At 39.6% G+C, this 19,996-nt stretch overlaps 1 protein-coding gene across 1 annotated transcript; it reads right to left on the bottom strand.

Moving 5' to 3' along the window:
* Window positions 1-4,922: 4,922 nt before the first annotated feature.
* Window positions 4,923-11,724, bottom strand: LOC128298518 (irregular chiasm C-roughest protein-like). Its single transcript, XM_053034270.1, has 3 exons — window positions 11,599-11,724; window positions 5,717-6,058; window positions 4,923-5,172 (listed from the first exon to the last, which is right to left on the bottom strand). Exons 1-3 carry the CDS (start codon window positions 11,648-11,650, stop codon window positions 5,132-5,134), a joined length of 435 nt encoding a protein of 144 aa, XP_052890230.1. The 5' UTR covers window positions 11,651-11,724; the 3' UTR covers window positions 4,923-5,131.
* Between the last annotated feature and the right edge of the window lie 8,272 nt (window positions 11,725-19,996).

Here is a 19,996-nt window from a genome sequence, read left to right as displayed (position 1 = left end):
GAGAGTAACAGCATCTTGGGAGAATACATGATTTTTTTTTTTAATATTGTCATTTCTTCCTAAAGAACTCCAGGTCCAGAACTCCATTGAAGACTGCATGCATAACTTTTCGTCATTTTCAAGTTGTTTCAGTATTATTTATAAATTAGTTATAATGTGAAACTACGAACTCTCGTCTCTTTGGTGCGGAGAATTCTAGAAGCTTCTAAATTTTGGTAATTCATCGCACCCACCAATTCTTGTGGGTTGTTTATGTTATAAGAATGATGCCGGACAACCAGGCGCGAAACGCTAAAATGAAATAGAATTTTTGATTTTCCTAAAATAAGATGGCGTTTATAAAGCGGCTTCGATGAATCCTCCAAAAAGATGTAACGTCGAAATAAGATAGATAATAAAAAAGATGGTGCTTCTTGAAAGAATTCTGATTACAACAATTTATTTAAAACACACAGTATTTATTAAAGATAACAGAGGTGCTATCTTAGTTGTTGAGTTGTGTCTCAATTCCTAACCGAGATCTATTCTGAGAATACAACTTATGAAGTGCTCTTGAGAAACTTGAAAGGGGTTGAAAGTAGAACCATTTCTAATGTCTAAATTATTTACAATCGATTACGAAAAACATCAAGAATACCAAAATTTCACCTATCTTGGATCAAAAGTCAGCGCCAGTAACAGTAACATTGATTTAGAGATACACGCTAGGGTGCTGGCTGCCAACCGGACTTTCTACAGTCTGAGGAAACTTCTTCACTAAGAAAAAAAAACACCTGTCGCGACGAGTGAGGCAGAGACCATATGGAACTTATATAGTTCCTGTACTCTCATACGCCTTTAAGACATGGACTTTTTTCAAAACTGACGAGAGGAAGATGCACAAAAGGATTTCTGGTGCTGTGTGAGTGGAAGGACAATGGAGGAGCCACTACAATGACGAGATCCTAAGAGCTGTACCACAAACTCACAGTAGTTCGGCGAATTAGACTTAACAGGCTCCGGTGGGCTGGTCACGTCATGAGAATGACACCAGACGACCTAGCCCGTAAAGTCCTTCTAGGTCGTTCACATGGGCAGACATTGATGGACAGGAGGCATAGATGGGTCGGGGGAAATGAGATGGAGTAATGGCGTTGATGCGTCCGCTATAAAGGCCGGGATAATGGATTGATAGACGACGGCGTTCGACATGGACTTTGTCCAAAACTGACGAGAGAAAGATGCACAGAAGGCTTTCTGGTGCTGAGTGTATGGAAGGACAATGGAGGACCCACTACAATGACGAGATCTAAGAGCTGTACAACAAACTCACAGCAGTTCGGCGAATTAGACTTGCCAGGCTCCGGTGGGCTGGTCACGTCATGAGAATGACACCAGACGACCCAGCCCGTAAAGTCCTTCTAGGTCGTTCACATGGGCAGAGGAGGCGTGGTAGGTCCAAAATGAGATGGAATGATGGCGTTGATGCGTCCGCTACAAGGCTAGGATAATGGATTTACAGAAGTCGTTCGAACGTGAGTGGTTTCGAGGACTCCTGCAGCAGAACGAGACCGCGATTCGGTTGATGCGGACAACCTAGTATGTAATCTATTTGTATACCACGGGATAATAATAGCAAAGGAGGCATACAATGCTCAAATTGTGAAGGAAAAGTTAACAAAATTTCGGAAAACTCAAAAGCATTCAACTCCAACTTCCTGATGGTTGACAGTAGGAGATGAAGATCACTACTATTGCCTTGAAAAAAAAAGCATAATTTAAGCATAAGCAGTTTAACAACGTCCTAATGTAGGCGAATCATAACTCAAGAAAAGTAGTGAAGAAAAATTCAAATATGAAGCAAAATAAGGGTTCGTAATTAATTTATGAGTCCAATCCACAAGTTAAGATTCTAAAAAATATCAAAAACCAACTGGACACCATCCGCATTCATGCCATAGAATTAATTTCAAATATTTAACTAAAAAGGAACAACTTTATTGAATGCTGTTTCCTTTATTGGATTTCATATTCAATTCAAAAACAGGAAATTAATTGTGTTAGATTTGTGATGATATTTTGTTTTAAACAATTCTCATTTTATCAGATTGCTTTTATTATATTATTGCAAAAATAAACGACAACAGGAAGCAATCGCGTACAAGAAATTAATAAACGCACCTCACGCAGCGACTATCATGCGAACACAATGGGACGATGTTTTCGCCATGCCAATACGCGCGAATCCTTCGCGGAGCTTCACAGGCAAGCCGGGACCTGCCGGGACGATCGGGCTGAATGGTGGATTTTTAATTACTATGGAAATATTAAGCCCATATTAATAAATTTCCACCGACGGCCTCGGCCAGCCGATGCTGCCCGGTACCGTGACCGGTGGGTGAATATTGCCGTTAAATTCAACAATTATTTGAATCGCAGGTCGCCAGGTCGGGGACCGTGCGGTTGCACGTGTTTCAATTGCATGCGCTGTCAGGGGTTTGATCTGAGCCGGGTTCGCAGGGTGTTCGGTCGGCGTGTGTTTCTGTCGCGCAAGTTTGTTATTTAATGTGCATCAAATAGAGCGAAATGAGCGGATCTGAGGCATCAGTAGCGAACAAAAAAAAAAAAAACAAAATGCCCACACCCAGCACAAATGCAGCAGAAGAAAACATAACATCCGATTAATGGATGAGTTCGATATCCCGTGAAAAAGCTGCAAGCTTAACCGGCCATTTGTTGTGTACCTTTTTTTTTCCTCGTGCGTTCCTTTTGCACACTTCATCATGTGCAACGTGGGGGGCCTTTGTTGCGTTTTATCGGGCGTTTGTGCACGAAAGCACGAAACAAATGAGATGAAAAATTAAGCAAAAAAGAAAACGCATCTCACAAACAAGGGATGTTCCACTGCGGTACAAATGGTAGGAAAAGAAAGAAAGCGAACAAAAAAAAAATTGGGACGAATTCGCAAACTTCCGCAGCCGGCTAAAAAGCGAAAGCAATGAAAATTAACGTACGCTCGAAATTCAAATAACTGGCATGCCGGTAATTATTTTCCTCTTCGTTTAATTGGTACCGGTGGTGGTGTGTGCGTGTCTTTTTTTTTGTTTTATGCCACGTTTCGGATGGCCCAATGTTTCGGATCCTTTTGGGGGTGGAAATCGACTTTACGCGGGCTATCACTGTTCGATCCGTTGTGGGGTGTGTGTGTGTGAAGAAGCCACCACCCTTCCAAGGCAGGGAAAAGTTACGATACGGCATCGGAGCGGTGTTTTATCCCCTCCGAAAGGGGTTTTTTTTATTTGCTTCTATTGATAACCTACATTAATAATGGTGATATGTGCGATTTCGTGCTGTCCATTCGTGGAGCATTGGGCATTGTAAAAAAAAGAAAAAAACACGGGAGATCGGGTTCCCGCTTTGCAGGTGTTCGCTGCCGCAGTGTTACATTTTAATCATGACCATTTGCCATTAATCAGCTGCGCCGCGCTTCGTTACCGGTTCGTTATGGTTTATGCTGTGCGCCACCGTCTCATTATCGGGTCTTACCCGCAGCGCCACAATCGATACGTGATTATCCGCTCATCCGGTCAACTGTAACTGTCCACCGAATTGAAATTAAAAAGGTGCCCGAATCGGCAGCTATTCGCAGAAAGCAACGCGTTTTTAAGGCAAGCTGCTGTCTTGCTGTTCGATGCTGTTGTTTTGTTTTACGGGATGAATTTACGCAATGAAGCGAGAATTAAAAACGGGATACAACACCCGATTATCACATACAAACGGAACGTCGCGAGACTAGCCTGTCAAAACCGTACAGAAAAGGAGACTTTTTGGGATTTTTTAAATTCAATTCAAGGCATTTAATTTCCAAAAGATTTTCTCATGTTAGTATGCTAGAGAGGCGAGCCTTCAGAGTGAAGAGAGTGATTCAAATCTGGAATCGACTCCCGAAAGATTCATGAATCTTAAATGCTTCATGAATCTTCGTGGAAGATGAATTTTCAACTGCAACTTTAACTTTTCCTATTCTTCTAAAAAAGAACTAGGTCTATTCTGGTTATGCTACGTTAAAACTCTCTTGAAATAAGCAGAAAAGATTAAAAAGTGTGTCTAAAATCATGTTTCAGGAGAAATCCAATGAGGATTCACGAAGAATATATGAGAAAATTGAATATTTTGAAGAAACTTGTAGTTTTTAGAATTAAATATTTTACGATGATTAAATTAATCTCTGAGGATTCAAAAATCTCTGGAATATATATAGTGTTAGAATTTTTTTTCAAATTAAAGAAAAAAAAAAGATTGTAAAGAAGTAAATTTAAGGCCAACTTGGAGTGGATTCCGCTGCTATTGGTTGCCAAAGTCGGTTGCTTCTGACGACGCTCAGACTTTTTCTGGAGCAAAACCAAGGTCTGTGTAGGATAGAGGTCGAGTAATAGCCAAGATAGAGGTTCGCCATTTTGGATTTCATTTGACGTTTGGTCGCCCGTGTAAGATTCCTTGCGTCTAGCCTACTTGTTTACTATATCCCGATTAATCAACACAACTACACACGAAACATTTGAATGGAAAAGGGCGTCCAAACGTCAAATCACATCCAACGAAATTTTGGCTACTTGTCAAATTGCTCTATATTACTCGACCTCTATCCTTCACAGACCTTGAGCAAAACTCTTACCTTTTGGTTAAAACTGCACATAACCAAACAATCAAACAACGGGTGAACTTTGCACCTTTCCATTACAATTAGCTGTCGGAAAACAGCCAAATGCCTGCTGCGGATTTCCGTTTGTGTTGCAAAATACACCTTCTTGCCAATGTGTTTGACAGCTTGGACCTTTCGTTGGGTTTTATTTCTCCAACAGACAACACCCAAACGACTGTCAAAATAAAAAATCTTCCGTTTTTGACAATTTTTCGTAACATTTTGTATGTGATAATCGGGCCTGTACGATGACTCCGAACCACCGTTCATGGATAATACTCGTGCTATATCATGTGTCTTTCCTTTGAATTAATAGGAGTTAATTTTGGCATTACTAGCAAGTCTCCATCAATCATTGTCAGCTGTAATTGATACTGTTGGCAGCGTACATTTCTATTCTGCAAAATTGCTAATTGAACGTAGTATTCCACAGGTTCCATAGAATCCTCCCTAAGTTCGGCCATACTTTCCGTGAAAGTCTTTGGGTGTGGCTGAAACGGATAGTAGACGAGAATGAAAAAACCCTTGTCAGAATTATGCTTCGCAGGATCATTAGTTCGCAAACAGTCCTAAATTTAATTGATGAATTAGGTAAATAATGACACCTTCAATCTATAACACCGTCCTGTATTACGTGTAAAATTAATATAAAATAATGGGTCTAAATTAATCAACTGTCACAAAGTGGGTCTGACTGTCAGTGGTTTCCTGTCCGTGGGAAGGGGCCATATCACCTTCAAGAGCGCTACACTAATTATCTTTTAATTCTATCCGGACATTCGCTAACGTGTGTCCCACCCGATTGCCGAAACCCCAACACACATCCCCACGGTTGGTAAAGGTTTTTTTTGTGGTTTAATTTGCTGGAATATTCCCTGCATGCGATGAAATTTATTCTTGCCCATCAAACTGTCACTTTAATTCCTGCCAAACGGCAACGCTCACACCGTCCGGTTCCTTCCACCTCCCAATCCCAACTGCTAATCCTGCACGCCCTTCCCCGAACAAAAATCAAAGGAATGTCTCCGTACTTACCGACGACGGTCAGTTTGGCCTGTGCCCTAATTGGATGGTTGTGTTTCGCCGGCCCAACCTGACACTGGTACAGGGCCGCATCGTCGTAGGAAGTGTTGGTGATCCGCAGATTGTAGACACCGTCGCTGTGGTTCTGGTTCAGGGAAAACCTCGGATATCCGACGATTTCATTACCGAAGCCGAGCGCAAACCCGTCCTTGGTCCACTGGACCCGCCCGGCAAGGTGTTCTATCTCGCAGCGCAACACCACCTCGTCGCCCTGTGCCGCCTCGATGTCGTTCGGCGTGATGCGGAAGGTTTGCTGCGGTTCGGCATCGGTCGACGTCGCATATCGACCGCACACTAGCGCACCGCCACCGAACGAAGGATAATCCGGTCGGTGATAGACATGTGGACATGTAGTCGACCCCCATCGTCGCCGAAACAGCGCCGACCATCGGAAGCCATCGGGGTGTGTGGTTGTGAGGGTGGTTTTCGTACAAGCAACAATTTAATGAAGATGAAGAAAATCGAGAAAGAGAAAGAAAGAAAGGGGGTAGTGGGCGAGACACGTTAAGCAGTTAAGATACGCTGGCCATTGGGTAGCATTGGGTAGCAGTGATCTATAATGTTACAAGGTAATTTCTTGTGGTAGATGAGATGGGTCCGATACCTTACACCGGATGTCGTCAGTGGACAGAAATAAATCTTTGGTACAATTAATTTAAAATCAATTTACTTCAATAATGGGACCTTCATAGTTTAAGCTGGTGACTAAGGACGTGGCAGAAGGCAGATAACAGGTGTAGCGATAACAGATGGTACGTTAATTCCATGTCTTGTTGAAGAATTATTAAGAAGTACAAGTATTTTTGCTATATTTGATATTGTTCGTGATAGTTAGTGAAGTGTCCATGAAACGTTTTTCCTTACTTGAATGATTTATATCTCTAAAATTGGCTGTTGCTCATACAAATTTTATCGGTTGCATCTCCTGAAGGTTGAAGAGCCATTAAACATGAAGAAGAGCACCGGAGTTTATGATAATTATTGTTATTATCCTTCTTGTGTTGTGAATAGTTTTACAGCTGAGATTTATAGTATCAACAGATTTCTATGGAATTGACTTGGAGCGATGCCTTGGAGTTGGTATTTAAGTTCCGTAGTACGAAATCATTTTTGTGCAGTTGGTGGGATCAACTTGGCGTAGTGTATTATGAGTTCCCGACAATATTTTTATGAAGACACAATGTTTAAATTAACCAACATCTAAAGTCCAAAGACGAGGTGTTGACATCAAGTTTCACGGGTCACCAAAATTATTTAAATACACAGAAATAAGAATGATCTTCCTCATCTGATGTAATAGCTGGGTTGCACTCACTCCGAATACTATTTATTCAGGTTTATTTCTAGATAAGTAACAAAATTAGTATTCCAAAATTCATGTTCCTAATTAATTCCTATAACCGGCTTAGCTCTTAGAATTATTAATAACTTCAAATATTGCATGAAAATCGAACAGCTACAGGGTTTTTGAGATGATAGAACAACGCAAGTACTTATCATCACTAGCGCAGCACATGACATTGCAACGTCCTTACTAGACACCACACAACCGCAGCAGGCATACTTCAACGCAAGCACATGATATTACAATCGCAGCACAGCTTACCGCAACACCAATACGACGGTAGAAGTGAAGTACGACTCGAGGAGTATAAACGTGTCCTAGGATAGTTTTTTACTGCCGAACGATGATTGTTAGTAACGTTTACTGTATTTTACATGAAATAAAGCATTTTCAATTCGATAAATATTTTAAAAAAATATTTCCTCGGATCGAAACAAACATCATTTGGCTTCTCAGAGTCCGTTTATACAGGTTGGATCGTACTTGGCTGATATTGTCGTACGAGTTTTGTGGTAAGTCAGTGTGATCTCATGTGCTCGCATTGAATTACGCCTGCTTTGGTTGTGGTGTTTATTAAAGCCGTTGAAATGTTATGTGCTGCGTTGTTCTATCATCTCAAAACCCCTGTATTTTTCAACTTCTGTATGTTGTGTATACAAAGTACTTAATTTACTTAAAATTAAGTTAATTTCAAACAAAAAAGCTGTTGGTTGATTCCAGAGCTTTATTTTACCACAAGATTCATGAGATAATGTATGTGTTTAATCGCATCACGATCCCATTAACGATCCAATTAGAAGTTAGATTATTTCCCAGTTGCAGTAGTATACAGAGTGTAAAGAAGTAGTTGTGTGGAGAAAAGGGTTTACGATACAATTCACTATTCCCGCACAGCATTTAATAGCATTGTCACGTTGGAAAGCAACGTTTTAAACTATTCTCCACACCATAAGACTTGCTCGTAATGATACAGATGAGCAAAGCACAAGCAAAGCTCAACAAAAAAAGAGCCATCACACACATATCCGAGGAAGTACGTGCGAAAATAGAGAAATCCTTTGCCACTACGCTAGTGGAGGGCGCTAGTGCTAATGCGAGCAAATTGTAATTTATGGCTCAATCAGAGTTGGTGGCTTCGTGTGTGTTATTGCTGTACCCAACAGCACCACATGCAACCGACGTCGATTGACTGATTTTCACTGTTTACATTCAATTGTGGCCGATTCACGATCGTGAAAAATCGTTTCCATCTTCCATCCCGTGCACGGTAATAAAATCGCATTACGTCTGGGTGAGCGATTGTTTTATTTGACAGTAATTAAACTAGAAACGCCACCGATGCCGCTCGCGTGCAAGCGAAACACGACAACACTGGACGAAATTGTTCCAAACGTTGGAAATTAAAAAGTGAACAATATCACAAATCAATGCCACGAGGAGGCTACGGAAATGAATGTTGCTAATGTTTGTGGATGGGTTTTTTTTGGTTGTTGGGGGCATTTGGGCCAATGCATTTCCCGCTTGACCTTGCAATAGATGTGGGGTGTTGGTTTCCAATTAACAAGATGTGTGTTACATTATTCTGCTGCTGCTGGCAAAGAACAGCAAAAACTTTCAACCGTCAACGAGGGCCATAAATCTCGTCGCTTCCCTCCATCCGGCACATTGGAAGAATGGCAAATGTTGCTGCCAGTCTCTTGTTTTTTTTGCGTAGATGTTGTCTTCGTCCATCAACGGTACAAGCTAATAACTCACTGCGAACTGCGGTCGAGTGGGTCTGCTGCGGTGGTATCTTCAATCAGGCACGATATTTGAATCCGGTGCGAGCTGTTGAGTCGTGCTGTTTGGGGGGCCAATTAGTACGGTATATTTGATTCGATAGCAATGCTAATCAACGCCATCAATCGTGGAATGCAGTGTTAAGGGGGGTTGTTTTTTTGGTTTGTGCCATTGAAGGATATATTTCATTTGAACCAGTCAGTCAAGTGTTTGGTTCGGTGGTACCAATGATGGATAAATATGGAGCCAATTTATGGAACGGACCGATCAACATCGCTCTTAATCAAGGGGTTACCAGGTTGTTCGAATACATCGAAATGCAGTTGTTTGGATGCTGTTCACTATTGACTGGGAAACGGATCGAATTTGGGGAATGGTTTCTGTCTTGGTTTGATTGTAGCATACCTAAGTTTTAAGTCAATTTATTTTAAATGATGATTATAGGATTGGAATGCTGTATGTTTAGAGTTGGTTTTAAAATCTTGCTTCAGGAATATAATTTATATTATAAAAAAAATTCTTACATTAAAATCATAGCTAATAGCATTACGGTATGGCCGTTCCGTATGAAATAAAAAAGCTAATATTTTGCGATTGACATAATCACAAACATTGCTATAATTATGTTTATTTATTAACTATTGCATAATGAAGGCTCTTCACCGTATTATCAGCCGTATATGGACTGAAGTTGCTGCGAGCAACGGTTGGTTTGAACCTAGCAGCGGTAACGTAGTTTAAAGCTAGATGGCACTCTCCTCCTTTTTCAGTAAAAAGGATCTTGTGCGACGATCGATTTAACTGAGAACGATCCGAGAAAAAACGACAAAGAGAGGGATTTAAAAATAAAGGTTCAGCCTCAGCTAAAACTACAGCAAAGGATGGAAGATTTTTTTTGTTTAACTCCATTACTCCTCTATTCAGCTGCAAAGTGCACTGTATGAGTTAAGATAGGATTGTGAAATAAATAGAAAGCTGAGTTAAAAGAAGCTTTTTTTGGTGGCCGTTTTTAATTGGTAAAACTGCTTGCTGGACGCAACAGAAGAATTGTAAGTTTTACTTATTTGAAGTTGTATATTGTGGTGAAGCTACTCAGGGTGAAGAGTTGGTTAGACTTACGGTTATTGGAGTGAATAATGCAGGGTTTGTTAAAATATCGTTTCCACGGGTCCCCAGTAGATATGGGCGAACAGAGTCGACTCTCTCATTCAGAGCAATTCGATTAAAAGAATGAACAAATTGACTTTTCATATTTTTATTCCTGACTCTTCAGAGAGTTGAACATAATTTACATAATTTTCGTTTTGCACTGATGTAATCGTTGCCAACGATTCTCTTTTATTCTTCGCTAGTAAGGAGCGAACGACAGTAACTGCGTCTTTGTTGGACGCTTCTGAAACCTTATGAGACGATATATTGATATTATAACTAATATAAGTTATTATTAGTGTTAGAATAGACTCTCGAACAGCATTGGCTGAAACAGACTTTCGGTGAAAGAATAATTGCTAGATCAAGAGTCGACTCTTTATATCCATCACAGTCTTTTCTCTCGAGTTTATTAGTGTTCTCTCTCGAAGCAGACTCTCGATGTTACTCTCGAAGCAGACTCTTGAATTGCATCGACTGCAACACTATTGAACTGGAAAATTTATAAAATAACCGAGGGTCGACCCTTTATATCCATCGCTTTCTTTTCTCTATTAAAAAAGGACTGTTAACCTGTATGCTCTAATACATGTTCGTATGTGATAATCAGAAATGTTATGATAACATATGAAGATTAGGCATGAAATGTTGTATGTATAAAGGTTATTTAATTATAAACCAATATAAATGTAATGATTAGAAATATAAGATGATTCTGAAAAGAATTGATTGTTAATATTGTTGTTAATCAAGTAAGGTTGGAAATTTCACTACGTATACAAACTCTTCAACGAGACGACTCTTTCGAGAGAGTGAAACATTAAGGTTCATTCTTCTAGAAGAGTCAAAAATCACATATTCAATTCCCACCAATGTCATATTACAACTTCCCGCCAGTAGCAACTTTTGCCTGATCAACGATATCACCCGAGTGATCACCTGATGCAAGAACACTGATCATCATCGATCTCGTGCTCACAACCGTAATGTTCTTCTTCTTTACCGGCAGAACAACCTCAAGAGGTTGCCATTTTTTTGGGTTTCTTTGACTCTATTTACTCGTAGTGGATAGATACTGGGCAGTAATGTATAATACTTAGCCATTATAAGATATATTTGATTTAATACAATTCTTCACATTTAATCCAAATACTCTGTGCTGTCAGGTAGAATTTATGCAATTAGAGGCTCAACTCCCTGAACGATTTATATTGCTGATTATGTTTGTTTTGGAAATTCCTTTACCCAGTCCAAATTCTATTAGAAAATTATACTTGAATGAATAAACAATAGCGATGTTTACACGCAGTTAAGGTAAGCTGCCAACATTCAATTATATGATCAAATATTCTGTACCGCAGTAGTATAAAAAGTATAAATATAATCAATAAACAAAAAAGATCCTAGACTAAATAATCAAACAGGTCATCTTAACGAATGGGATTAATATAACAATAAATAAAATGAAAGTTCTTTGCGAAAAATAAAGCAAAAATTATTAAATAAAGCAAATTCAATATATAGCGTATTAAGAAAAACAAAGAATGTTTTCAACACTTACCAACATTTAGGACGATGGAAAAGCAAAACAACTTCACCGCCAGATACATCATCGCCACTCCGCGTCGAAGCTTTCGCTATCGTCCGGACAGCGCAAAAGCCAGGCCACACCATGTTCCGGTTGCCGGAAAGATTGCGATCGGAGTGGGGAGGGGGGGAGAAAAAAAAACACGAAACGACACAAAACAAAGCGAAACGATGAAAATTGCGACAGATTATTTTTCCAGTTGATTGGCAGCAAGAAGATCCCCCAATTTTGAAGCGATAACGGACAGATATGGTATCAGATGATCGGCTTATGCGCGGAAGGAGAGAAAACTCCATTTTTCGCCAAGACGCCGTACGTACGGTCTGACCTCTCGGGAGGGCGGCAGATCAGACGATCGGAGCGCCCGGAGTACGTGTGTCGGACCGTAGAAACGATGATTGGGTGTTTATCGTCGTTCGGTAATCGGATTATATTCGAATCCCGGCACGGGATTGTGGTCCTCCTACGCTTTTTTCTTTTCCTTTGGCGGATAAAAGGGTTGACAAATTTTACAATCCAGTTCGGTGCGATTGGTATTATGAACAGCAAGCAGCTTCTGGGTGACTATAGGGTCCGTAGGGTACGGGGCTTTTGGTCAGATTTCGTAAGCTATCGCTATCGTTTACGGTGTATGGATAGGGCCACCACACTATTATATGTGGCGAACAGCGACATGCATCAAACCGACCGTACTGTTCGATACGTTCGCTCTGCGGCATGTACATGTGGTACGGAACCGGCAAACACATACGACCGTAGGCTTAATGGATAGTACTGGCTTTAAAAATGTTTGCCTGATTGGCCAAGGATTATGCTTACTTTCTTGTGCCGATGGCAACGCTAGGTATCTTGACGCACGGAGCTGCATCATTTAAATGGGGCAAACAAAAGCAAACACACGCAGCACAAAATAAAAAAAAAACGGCCGAAAGAAATGGAATTGAGAGTGTGTGGGCAACATGGTTGATAGATCAAGTAGAGGTTTTACTGCGTTGCGGTAATCGTAAAATTAAAATGGAAACGAGGCAGTAAATGTGATAGGATGTGATAGGAAAGCCCGAACCCGGAAACCCGCGTTGCATGATGGTTGCGGGAATTATGCAGACAGCATCCATTTGTTTTTGGGGAAATAAAATTTTGTACCAATGTGAATTTAACATATCATCGACGGAGGTAATGCACATTATTGATAGGGTGTTTTTTTTTCAACACTTATATATTTATGTTGTGCTTATTGAAAGAAGGGAGAAGGATGTTAGTAAATTTATATAAGAAAATGAAGGTTATTAACATTAAAGGGGGATTGCCAAATTGGTTCAAATAATACAATTTTATATAATTAACTTTAACTAAACTTTTACTTAAATTTGGTGTATTAAGCTTTTCAGGTTCAAGGTTTTCAGGAATCTAATTTTTGACAAGAAATTAGGCAAGTTGGACTTGGAAGGTGTTTGTCATTCAAAGTTGGCAATAGAAGCTTTTTACTTGGATTTGTCTGCTTCTTCCGAAGATCCACTAGGATACTGATGTTGTATTGAGGATCTCGAGTTCTTCCAGAATGACTTTGAACACATCAAGCTCATTAGAGAGTTATTGTACCTTCAGACATTACTCAAATGTCAATTACTGTATTTTATGCCGAAATATTGCAGGCATGATTGCATTTAATCGATGTCCGCTCCAAATGATGGACATTATGGTGGTCTTTTTTCGTCCACGCTTCTGGACATACTGTGCTTCACTGTGAAGCACAAGTTTGATGAACCGGAGGAAGAAAGGAAGCAGAATGTTTTAAAGTTTGACAAAAATATTGGCAAGCGATCGGCCGTATGAGCCTCTACTGTAGTGCATTACTAAAAGGGAATGAAGGATTTTAACTACAGAAAAGGACTCAACTGTAAACGAGAAGATCTACCTTAATACGAGGGCCTTATAATCTTTTGTGTGGTAATAGTTTACTTGCACTTTTCAATTTTTATTCTGGAATGATACGAAGCTAAGGAAGTCACTTTCGTACTAGAGATCAGCTAATATTGAATTTTGGGCTATTACTATTGTTTGACAACGAAACGTCAAATGTCAAATGTCCAACCTGGCGAGGAGAAGATGTCAGATTGGAGAGAAAGAAGGAGAGTAAAAAAGAACAACACAACAAGTTTTTTGAGCTGGATATGAGCACGTGTCTTATTCGGTTCGCTCCAAATATCTAAGCATTTTGTAAATTGAAAAATTGAAAAATATACACAACGTAGGGCCAAAGACATTTAAGTCTACCATTTATTTTACGTGCACGATCACGGTACGAAACAACTACTATAGAAGCATCCCAAGCAGCTCAAATGTCAGCAATAATTGAGGACAAAATCAGACCCGTTGTATTAAGTGAATGTACCCTGCGGGTTTTGTTTAATTGTGTGAAAGTTCAAAAAGAATCAGTCAATTAGGTAATTTTGTACAGAGTTTTCTCATGTATAACAGTCTTAAGCTCATCACTGTTGCTTTTTGGAGTTGATTAATATCCGACGGGGATTTACGAATTGCCATAGTATGTTCTCCAGTCTCATGTAGCTATATTGTACTCAAGAAGTCACTCCCTGCTTGATGATCCGGAGTTGGCAATTTAGTGTAACGCGATAATAGTACAGATCACCATGAAACACATGCTCTAACATCACATATATTACCTTAGAGCAAATAGAAAAGGATCAATTTTGAGTTCTTCAATTCTTCAAGGTTTTAGGCACTCCGTTAAATCTCTTTTTATTCCGGGTCTATCGGAACGAAATAAGAAGAAAACAAAAAAGCAACATTCAAAGCAACATCTTACATTGTCCGTTGTCAATATTTACGGCAACCTGTCAGGCGGTCGATGCTGCTGAACTGGTTGAGCCGCTGCTATACCGAGTCGCAATCTTGATAATTTATTCCAACCCTATGCGAACTGTGGACCGTAGAATATTTTGTCCCAAGAAAACAGTTTTTCCAAGAAGTCACAGATTGATATATCTTGCGCAGGGCGTAACATTCGACAAACTCGAATCCAGGAGCGATGTTTTGGAGGCATATACACTAATAAGGTTGGAATTGGTTAACCAGCAGGCACACATTCACCCAAGCACAATCCCAGCAGCCCGGTATCGTTCTCCGCTTATCCACCGTGTTTGTTTGCTTCACATCAACTCTCCGTTCTCACACAACACTCGCTCGTATCGCTTTTCCTCTTCACACAGCACTAAACTAGGCATCCTACCGGTGAAGGATGCTGTTTTTTCGTCATCTTAACGAGCGGATGCTTACCTTTACCGCCCGGAGGAAAGCTGCTGGAAGCTGGACCGTATGTCAGCAAGACTTGTCCACTGGCCGTGTTTGTGTTGTGCCTGGTGGATGCCTATTAAGAGTGTCAAATCTTCGACGTCACGCGCGACGAGCATGCGCACTGGGCAGCGAAGTGAAAACAGGGCAAACAGGGTGACGGTTAGCGTGCGTTTGATGGTCAAGCAGGCGGGTTGGTTTGTTTTTTTTTCAAAACTGAATCTGAACCAAAAAAAAAAACCAAAACGTGAATCCGATGAGCCGTTGATTCGATGAGCTGAAAATAAATGGGTATAATTTGATGGAATTTCCTATCAAAAGGTACCTGATTGCGGATCTTTTAATTGATTTTAGGACGCCTCTCGTGACGGGCGACCGTGCGCGGGAATGTGATGAGCTTTGATGTTTCGCTGCACGTTAGCACTATTTGGATAAAATATTATCCTTCCCAAAATCTCGGGCACTACTCGGGTAGTCGGTTGTCAAGCATCAACATTCATTTCCGCGCTACGACGGGTGGCACGTTCTACGCGGGGTGGGAGAAAAAGCAGCAGCAGCAGCAGCGGTACTCACAGTATCCGAAAATTGTACCCATTGTTCAATCAGTAAAATCAATTTATCTTGCACCAAAAATACATTCCCGGCGTTGCTGGGACCGTACCGGAGTTGCCACGGAATGTGCAAAGGTGGAGCGGTACAGGCAGGCCTCTCGGGTGGCAGGACGTGCGCTTTCGCGAAATATCACACGAAACACTAATTAATCAAAGCCCAAAATTTAAATTGACACCATACAACATACCGCACCATACCCGGTGCGGTGTGGGTATTTGTTTTTCGCCATTCCTCCACCTCCACCGGGGCCAGAATAATGACGGACGGCTTTTCGGCAGCGTACGAATTGTGTGTCCGGGTGTGTGTGTTGGGTGACTTATAACCTTAATTACAACGCAAACAGCATGCCATCGATAACGGGTTAAATCAGTAATTATGTAAATTAAATCATTGCTCACAGGCAACGCAACGTTTTGGGTGCAAGGAAAGATTTTTGCGCTGCTTTACTGCAGTGGGTGGATGGTGATAGGCGTCCCAAAGTCGGAGCAAGATCACTCAATTGAAGGTAGAAATCATTAGGCAGGATCTTTTACAAATCATATAATTTTTTGAAGATATTAAATTGTACTAAAATGTCAAAACATTTCAATGTTTAACTTGAAAGTAGATGCCCTAGGTGCCAAATACATTTTTCGAACATAGGGAAATGGTCAGGAATTGGAGCAAATGAGCAGCATTACTTTATTACTAATGATTGCCGGCCAATGAATAATGCCGGACCCGTTCAAGTGATGGATGCAATTAATTTCAGGTTGAGAAAGGCAGATGGGTCAATTATCGATGGTAAAGGTTAGGATGTAATTGGGTGTTGCACATTTCTTATTGGAGTAAACCCCATCCTTACTATCCAAGCTTAACCTATATGTTCCTTGTCGTCGTCTCCGTCCCCGTCCTCCTTTATTCATCCCGGCGCGCCTTACCTCCTACGGCCAAAATGATCCTTTTCTGCGAGCTATGAAATCTTTTAACTGCGTTTTTTATCATTCCGTTTATAACATCTCGGTATCTACTTTTCGAACCCGACTAATGAATGACTCCATGTAATCCTGTATGTTTAGTTTGTTTCCTCCTCCTCCTCTGACATGTTATTAGATTTAAGATTAGACTATAAGATTACTTTTGTTAACCCTTATGGACGGACAAATTATTTTTCCATAAATAAATAAATAAATAAATAAATAAATAAATAAATAAATAAATAAATAAATAAATAAATAAATAAATAAATAAATAAATAAATAAATAAATAAATAAATAAATAAATAAATAAATAAATAAATAAATAAATAAATAAATAAATAAATAAATAAATAAATAAATAAATAAATAAATAAATAAATAAATAAATAAATAAAATTTATGATGCAAGAGGATAGGCAGCCACTGATGCCATTGGTGGGCTTAGGGATGCAGTCTTGGATCGGTAATTAATTAAAGAATGCGAGCACTGTTGCTGAAGCAAAAGTGATCCTTACTTTGATTGTTGAAATTTGACAACGGATTGATGTAATCAGTTTCCAGATTTATTAGCACAGTGTTTTTAAATTTTACAGATTAGTTATCAACAAGGAAATTTACATTGTCCTTACTTATTTATCCATTTTTATTGACCTTTTTGTAGCTTAATTAACAATGTTCCCTGTAAAAAGTAACAGCCTGAATATGTCAGCTACCAACTACCACAGGACCAACAGGACCAAAAAATGCCACCAAACATTCTAACTTGAACTCTGTAACTCAGCGACGGGTAGTATGAGCAAAGAGGCAATTTAAAGTATAGTAAATGTAGCAATTACTGCTAATTTATTAACGTTTTTTTATTTAGTTATTGGCAACATAATTTATCTATCTACAACTCTCAATAATTTGGAGACAATACTTTCTCCGAATAGTGATATGTCACCGATTTCCGGGTGTACTAAGCCGCGTTTCTGAAATTTATAACTATGTCAAATCATTATTCAATATTATTTATTATATTTAAATAATGTGAGAATTTTTTTTATACTGCTAAAAATATGTGTAAAATATTAATTATTTAATCTATAGTTAAAGCTCGTAAAATTACATTATATGTAATATAGTGTAATGCCATACCCAAATCACAAAACCGTGTCCAACTGACAGATACATCAATGTCAGTTAGAAGCGCTGTACAAGACTCTAAAATGGATATTCAGGATCTGATGTTCAAGAAATAAATAGCTAGTTTAGTGAAACGGAATCCCACGAATTATTATTATATACTTTAAATTTAGATTTGAAATCAATTTTTTGCATTAAAGTTTTCTGGTATTTTCATATGAGTTTGGAAGTACTGAGATGTCAAACATCAAAATCCTCGTATCAGATAATTGGAGTATAGCCGAAACCTGTACAGACAGATAGAATATAATTTTTGTTTCCTCGTACAATTAAGACGTTATATATCATTTCCCAAAATTGTCCTCTGGTGCGCCACATATTGGATACACATGTACCCCTAAAGGTATGCAACATTCAAACACATTGGTTTAAAAAGAAGAAATCGAACAGCTGATTTATGCTTCCAGTCACTTATTGATTTAAAGTTGAGTTCTATTTTCAAATAAGGTTTTTTTCAATTTCTTTATGGTTTATTAATTATATGAATTTTTATAAAAAGTCACAACTTGTTTTTGCCCAGAGCTTTTGCAAGATTTGATCAGGAAAATGTCAATTGCTGTGATATTTATTTTCTGTCACTTGTCGGTTGTTTAAAAAAATGGTCCATTATTTGATGTGTAACGACACAAATTGCGTAGAGTCTGCTGTTTGAGTTGCTCAAAGTGAGTGGCAACCGCATGGGCGATTTGCATTAGTTGATGTAATTGCCACACAGCAATGCAAAATGTCTGTAAACAGGGCCAGGTTTTGCAGATTTATTGGAAAAGTTACTTCAAACGCGCTCGCTTGTCGATGAAACTAATAGTTCACCACAATGGAAAAGATGAACGATTGCGGTTGGTTGGTGTTGAGCTGCAGTGGAAATCTTTTACCATAATGCAACCACCTCCGCCCCCCATAACATAATGCGTGGGCCGAAGAAGCCCGGAACGGTGGTGTTGTTGCTGAGCGTCGCCTACTGAGGAGACGCTACAATGCGTTACAAGTTTTTCAATTTATGTTTATTCTTTTCGATATGATATTTAAAAACTTATTCAATTATACCGTGCTGCCACTAGGAGATATGCCACTTGAGGGAGGGTGCCTTTCACGAACAAAAGAGAATTAACGGGTAGTGTTTCGATGGGAGTTTTGGTTCGTTTTTCCTCAACAAGAAGATCGTTGCCAGCATTTCGCATGTTGATAGTTCTTCGAGGGATTACTATTTATAACAATTTGAATGCGATAGCTATGGTTGATCATTCTTTTTGAATAAAATGGGGAAAAAACAATGTCTGTGTCTGGGAAAAATGAAACATGTGTAGCTTTGCACGAATATCACATTGCAAGTTAATTTTCCACTGCGCAAATATGTGCCAGACAGTGGGCTAAACAATTTAATTTATTATGAGTACCACTCACGATATCCATAAATGCTGCCGTGCCATACGGTTGATGGAGAACGCAGAACGAATGGCGAAGCTTCAAATCCGCCTGCGAATGTGGCTCGGTGCCGTTTTGTGGAAAAGTTTTCGGAAGGAATTTTTGGGCCAAACGATTACCAGCGGTGCCTTATCTTTCGAGTGCGGCACACAGAACGCCAGTCGGTGGCCGAAAAGCCCAGCACTCCGACGGGTAGATGAAAGCTGTCAAAAGTTTTAGCCACGGTCAGTTGTGTAACGTGCGAGCTTATTTCGGGCGAGGGTATTGTTCCCGGTAACGCTGCATCGTTACCCTTTTGAAAGACCATCCCGAGAAATGCATGCTAGCAACTGTTGTAACGAATAGGATTCGGTGGAAAATTGTGCATTACTTTGCGTCCGAGCGAAAATTAATTGCTAACGTTTTGGAAAACCCGGACGGTTCGGCAAAAACGCGGGAATGGATGACCGGCATCCAATTTGGGGTGATTATTATTGCATTATGCACAATGCACAATTATAGTGTGCGTTTGTGGTGTACGCGGCCCCTCGTGTGGAGGTTGTGTTTTGTGCTTTCAATCAAAGTTCAATGTTATTACGCAAATGGTGTATCATCCGGCAATTGGAAAAGTGGCAAATGTGTGAAATCAGTTTTGGTAATCAAAGGGAAAATTAATTATTACGTGAAGGTAATACCATATTTGGTGGGGGGTATAGGAACAAGAATGGAAAATCCTACGAAATCGACTAGCATCAAATTACATGTAAGCAGGCAATTTGATAACGTTTTTGACAATGGACGTCCGAAATATTCGTAATGAATTGATGTGGATGTGTTTTATATGGTTTATTTTTCAAATAGTTGAAAAAATATTTTCTTCTGTTCGTGCATTGTATAACTC

Source organism: Anopheles moucheti, chromosome 2 (assembly GCF_943734755.1).
Source record: "Anopheles moucheti chromosome 2, idAnoMoucSN_F20_07, whole genome shotgun sequence".
Classification (NCBI taxonomy): Eukaryota; Metazoa; Arthropoda; class Insecta; order Diptera; family Culicidae; genus Anopheles; species Anopheles moucheti.
The sequence above is the reverse complement of the archived record's forward strand: the minus strand, read 5'-3'. Positions and strand labels throughout refer to the sequence as shown.